General features: G+C 44.9%; 1 protein-coding gene and 1 long non-coding RNA gene across 2 annotated transcripts in view; one reads left to right on the top strand and one right to left on the bottom strand.

Moving 5' to 3' along the window:
* The window catches only part of USP49 (ubiquitin specific peptidase 49), a 66,918-nt gene that overhangs the window by 7,109 nt on the left and 53,783 nt on the right, over window positions 1–6,026 (bottom strand). The window contains exons 5-8 of the mRNA XM_040249709.1: window positions 5,370–5,980; window positions 3,891–4,095; window positions 924–1,032; window positions 171–376 (exon numbers count right to left, since the gene is read on the bottom strand). Of these exons, the coding sequence (XP_040105643.1) occupies window positions 171–376; window positions 924–1,032; window positions 3,891–4,095; window positions 5,370–5,980 (1,131 nt within the window). The remainder of the gene's footprint in view (window positions 1–170; window positions 377–923; window positions 1,033–3,890; window positions 4,096–5,369; window positions 5,981–6,026) is intronic.
* On the top strand, window positions 4,091–4,706 carry LOC120870134. The gene is made up of 2 exons (XR_005722731.1): window positions 4,091–4,424; window positions 4,520–4,706. It is a non-coding gene; the product is annotated as an uncharacterized LOC120870134 (long non-coding RNA).

Below are 6,026 nucleotides of genomic sequence, written 5' to 3'. Positions count from 1 at the left end.
GTTGTCACTTAGTGATATATTCAAAATTTGAATCCATCTTTCATAATTCTTTCCACTGGATTTCAATGTATGTAATATCCCCCTACAGATTAAATAAAAGGAGAGGAATGAAATGTGGACAAACCAACCCTTTTTGGTGTCCCCCACCCCACAGAGTAAAGCGCACGCACCTCCCTCTGTGTTGTAGCAATAGGCTGTGTAGTGTCCTGAGCCAAACCCTTTCCCGTGATGCATGACCACTGCGGAGAGATCATAGGCAAAGGTCTCTTTGTCAAGAGAGGAGAGCATGTCCCTGCAGCAGTAAGGTTCCATGGTTAATACCTGGTCAAAGACGACATGGACCCCAATCTTCTCTCGGTGATTACGGCCAGACCACCTGTAACATGGATATAAACTTCTTACCAGTAAGAAATGGCATGTGTGATCATAGGCAGAGGTAGGTAAAATAGAAGTGGAGAAAACTTAACCTGAATTTGGTTTTCACAGCAAGGTAGGGGTACTCAGTGTTCACATATATTTCCTGTGAACATTCAGATATTCTCTGAAACTAGAAATCCCTAAACAAGCAATCCAGGCAATACTCTCTATAGTTTACTTCCTACCCTTCTTTTCACAGATTATCTCATACTTTATTCTGAAGATGGCTCTATATAAATAAGCCCAAGTGAGGCTATTAAATCTTCAAGCACAGACATCCACTGCAGCCTAGCTGATTTAATAGGGCTGTGAGGGCAGAAGCCCTGTCCTGGCCCCCAACATCCACTTGCCTCACTGGGCAGGAACCATATACTCCATGGAAAGCCTAAGGACTCCAGGAAGCAGGCTTCTCCCCCCAACACCAAAGACATTTGCCCTCACCAAAGCCTTTGAAGTAGCTATTGCCACAGCTCACAGACACCTGGGATGCCCCAGAGCAAGCTCACCTGAATCTTTTAAGGTGCAGCCGGAGGACCTGAGGTAGTCTGTAGATCATTAACTGCTTTCTAGCTTCACTCAGAACAAGGGGTTTTGGATTGGATTTTCGTCGTTTGCCTAGATGGTTTGGGAAGGTATAAGACATGGATCGTGAGGAGACTCATTCTTTCCGAGCCGTGCAGAGACAGTGACTTGCCACCCAATATGCATTCTCCTAGTGTCTCAGTACTTCAACCTCAGTTTTATTTGGGCAGCAATGTGATCCTCTCTAAGGCTGCATTTCCCAGCCTCACATGCCCACGTGGTATGGCCACAGAAGTTCTGGCTGAGATGAGAGAAATGACTGTGTGGCTCTCGGGGGATGGCTGCTTAAAGAAGGCTGATGCAGTTGTAAGGTGCATCCTTTGTCCTTCCCACCATTTGAAAGGAATCTCAGTTTCCTTTCAAATAATAATGCATGTATCTCAGGTTTAGGGAAAAGGTAAGAGGACACAGGGGGTTTCCCAGGTGGTTCAGTGCTAAACAATCTGCCTGCCAAGGCAGGAGATGCAGGTTCGATCCCTGGGTTGGAAAGATACCCTGGAAGAGGACATGGCACCCCACTCCAGTACTTCTGCCTGGGAAATCCCATGGGCAGAGGAGCCTGGTGGGCTACAGTCCATGGGGTCGCAAAGAGTCAGATACGACTTAGTGTTTGAGCATGCATGCATGCGAGAGGCACAGGATTACCAAAGGACAGTGTATTTGAAGAGATTTTTTTCTCCCACGTGACTTGCTTGTAGCCTATACAAATATTTAGAAAAGAAACTTCACTGGTTTTGTATTTTTATGCCATACTTATTTTCTGAAACATGTTTCTTGGTAACAGCACTGCTAGACATGCAGAACAAGGCTGGCCATTGGCTAAATATACCCCATTCAAAACAAAACCAATGCTCAGGACTCCAATTTTTGTTTCTGAAGATACTGAATTGTGGGTGAAATGCATTTCTAAATTACAGCAAGGAAACAGAAATGAAGTTCTCTTAATTTCCATCAGAAGCCTTCTCTATAACCATTTACTGATGTCTGCTCTGTTATATTAATTCAGTCAGTGAATGGACAGGAATATAAAATTCATGGTCCACTGTGGTGTCTGCTAATTGTCTCTGAGCTGTTGATGTCATGGTCTCAGTGTCTGAGGAGCCTGGCATCTGATTCGAAGTCCTGTCTGTACCGCTTGTGAAAAGTAACAAATCCCAGGCAGATGATGTATCATGGAGCTTTCTCTGACAATAGGTTGTGGAGCTGTTGCTTCTCATGATAGACTGCAGCAACTAGATTGCAGCTTTTACTAGGGCTGGCAGTCATGGTATGTGAGGGCATGAGCAGAAAGAGAATTCAAAGAGGGGCCTGGCATTATTTTACATTCCTGTTCACCAGCAGATTTTTGAATATTACTGCAGCTCTCTGCCTGGGAATCCTGGCAGTGACTGCTGCTCTCAGCAGAGGGAGTATGTGAGCTAAAATGAAGACAATATAGAATCTGGCTTTGTTTCTCTCAAATGAAATTCAGGAAGAAAAATCACTGATTCAGTTAAGACTGATCAGTTCTGTCTCCCATTTGATTAAGCTGGCTACACAGAGAGGTGAAAGACCGATAGCTTTGAAACTCTCACAAGCAACAGATTGGTGCATCTCGTCCCTGCACTATAGCTTTCCTCCCTTGCTATTTGAACCTGTCTACAGAAATACTGATAAATGGGCACATCCGACAACCAGAAAAACAATCCTTTCTTGCAAAAATAAATAAAAGTGTTTCTTGCCTAATCTATCAGGTCCGAGAATGATAGACTTAAGGCTGTTAACATCTTTCTGTTCCCTACAAGTATAAAACTTCATGAATCACTATTTTAAAAAGAAAAAAAATACATACTGTCCTAATAAGACAATTTAAATCACTGCCTTTATGTATCTCTGTGTAACAGGATAGGTGAGTTTATGCTTAACCAAGTACAGGATTTCACATTTTGTTTTAAAATGGCAAAATGGTATCAGAAGTGTGACTTTTGATTTTTGACTTGATTCTTCAGAGAGAACAGGTTTCCCACAATTCACTACTTTAAAAAACCATATGCAAAAATATTAAAGGGCTACCATAAAATTGTTATTCCCAAACTAAAACTTGTAGTCTGAACTATAATATGGTTGCACATTGTTCTCAGATCTCTGCACAATTCATTCATCTTAGTTTCCAAATCTCTATATGCCAAAACTCCCAAACATCAGTTTCAAAGTATTTGCTCTGCATTTCCTGTGTACATGCTGGGTTAGCAAAAGCATTGTTAGTGTGGCAAGACACATGGTTGGGGGATGCATAAGGTGCTCTCAGAACCATATGGAAAAAATTCCACTTTACAATTAAAGCCATGATAGAGAAATACTTCCTCTGACCCTTCTGAGATGTGAACCTTTCAGGGATGTGAAAATAATGATGAAGCTGCCATGGAGCAATGTACCATATGACTTCCTCTCTTGGTCCCAATGTATCCTTAGCATCACTTCTGACAGACTTAAATTCAGGATAAAAGCACACTTTTCTGATACATAGCCCTCAAACAGGCTATGCCACCTGAATTTAGACTAAATAAGAACTGTCAAACTCTATTCATGAATTTAAGCAAGACCCCCATAACCTATGAAGCTAAATACATTCTTGGAGTCCCCATTTCAAGGTCCATACTTTCAAATGCCTCCCAAGATAACAACTAACTTCAATCCCAGCAGGAGTCCAAGGAGGTCCAACTCCTAGGTTTGGTTTTATTTTTTTTAATATATAATGTCCATATGCTTTTTCTCAGGAAAATAGGAGGAAAAATATCTTTAAAAGATGCTTTAGAACCACTCAATATTACAGTGTTATTTTTGACTGAAAGGGCAAATGAAATACCTTAAATTGATATTCTAGTTACCCATACCCTCCCCCCAGGACTCACTGTTACACTGGTCACAAGCGTAGATTCTGCCTTCCAGGGCCTCTGTCTCTGTGAACTTGGCCAGCATCTCAGTGAGCAGGCACTCTGTCTGATTCAAAGGGACAAACCCCTTTTCTATGCAGTGATAGCGTTCAGGGAACTCCAGGGACAGATCCCAAAAGGGCTCGATGGTATTGGATTTGTAATTGCATGATACACAAGTGACCTAGGATGAAAAGATTAGTTTATAGGTTATGTAACTTCCATGCTTCCCACATTCATTTTTGCTGGCACATAACAACCAAAACTAAGTGTATAGCTTTCAAACAATATTTCGTATTTAAATGATAAACATAACTTTTAAGAGAATTAGAGCATATTGCTTCTGGTATGTATCTCTGTGATGCTAGCTGGAGCTGGAAAACCACACAGCACAGACAGTATTACCGACTCCCCTTTCTCTCATCTCTCCCATTCAGAGCCACAGTATTACAGACAGAAGTTATCACGGAGTCATCAAGCCATCCGTCTGAGATGGAGAATTTGCAGATTCCTGTCTGCTTCTCTCATCCTCATACTCTATCCTCCTCTAGACTCTGCTCCTTCCATCCAACCCAGCTTTCCTCTCTTTTTGCTCTTGTTTCTAGCAGCATCCCTACACTGATGCCTGTGCTCCAAGAGCCTCGAAGTACCTTGTGATTTGCCCTCCTCCCCGACTATAACCTGCCTAGATGCACCTTTCTTCCTACAGACTCTCAGGGAGGTTGAGCAAGTGCTGAGAAATACTCCCTTTTCACAAGCTGAAAAACAAAAGCTGAAACTTTTCTTCCCGCTCTACTCATCATTCTTTTAAAATTCTAACTACCTCAGTAGCATAGTGCAGAGGTTTTACCTGAATCTCTCAAGTTGCCCACTTTTTAAACTCTCTCAATTCTTTCTGCATGTTCTCACAAAGCCTTACCTGTGTCTTCCTTCATATCCTTACATGGCTAAGGAAACGAAAGGGAGTGGGGAACCGGAGGGAGGGTTGCTTAGGCCTCTGGCATCTTCCTAGCCACCTCCCTCCCTTGTATGTTGAAGGAAGGCTTTAGAAGGAATGATGTTCTTTCAAACAGCCATGGAACCAAGGTTATAGCCAAACTCTTCAGTTTCCTAAAGCTGATCAAATGGGATGGGATGCCAGCAAGGGGTACTTAATTGTAACAATGAGAATATTACATTACTGTATCATCATTATAGATTAAAAGACATTTCCTGAAAGTGAAGTGATTTGGCAAGTTAAACTAAAAATCTGCCTGGAAAACAGGAGGCAAGTTCACCAATGAAGCCCTCACGTAGTACTGTGAAAGGCACCGCGGCCGCCCTCCACTGTGCATAGTTACAGCAAACGTATCTTCATTAGGCCAACAACTTGGGGAAGGCACTCACGGGAAGCCTACTACTACACCAGCCCCGCTCCAGCGTGGTGGGCAGTCAGGGCTGCGCCGAGCACAAACCTACCTGGCTAAGTAGCTGCCCGTGAAATATGGTGTTCACCACCTTTAAGACCTGTTTGGTGAGCTTCCTCTGGGAGAAGGGGATGAGGATCCGGCGCGTCGTGCCTTCGGACTCGAGTTCCTGCTGCACTTTGTGCAAAAGCTCGCAGAGAAACTCCTGCGCGTCCTGCTGGTCGTAGCCGCGGAAGGCGGGGATCAGGCTCCACACCGAGTGAAGCATGGCGAAGGGCGACACCAGGGCCCACTTCCCCGACCACATGACGCGGAAGAGGGTGTGCAGTTCGTGGCAGAGGGAGATGTGCTTCGAGCTGGGCTCCTTGTTCTGAATGAGCTCTAGCCTCCTGCTAAGGGGCGTCCCACCGTTCAAGCAGAGGCCCTCGCGCTCGCAGGCCTCGGCCCCGTCACTCCGGGGCGACGACAGCTCTGTGGCGGAGCTGCTGGCTGGCCTGCCTGAGAGCGGGGCCTTGCCGTTGGCGGCCCTGGGGAACAGCTGCTCCGTCTTGGACGGGTCGAGGTTCAGAAAGCACTCGCGGAACTTGCGCAGGTGGCTGAGCACCTGCAGGATGGAGTTCATGTAGCAGGTATTGCCCAGGTTGCGCAGCCCAATCACCCCAGAAGACAGGAAGAACCCCACACAGCCCCGCGCCGCGCGCCCGCCATG

The sequence above is a fragment of the Oryx dammah genome, unplaced genomic scaffold (genome assembly GCF_014754425.2).
Source record: "Oryx dammah isolate SB20612 unplaced genomic scaffold, SCBI_Odam_1.1 HiC_scaffold_11, whole genome shotgun sequence".
NCBI classification, from domain to species: Eukaryota; Metazoa; Chordata; class Mammalia; order Artiodactyla; family Bovidae; genus Oryx; species Oryx dammah.
The sequence above is the reverse complement of the archived record's forward strand: the minus strand, read 5'-3'. Positions and strand labels throughout refer to the sequence as shown.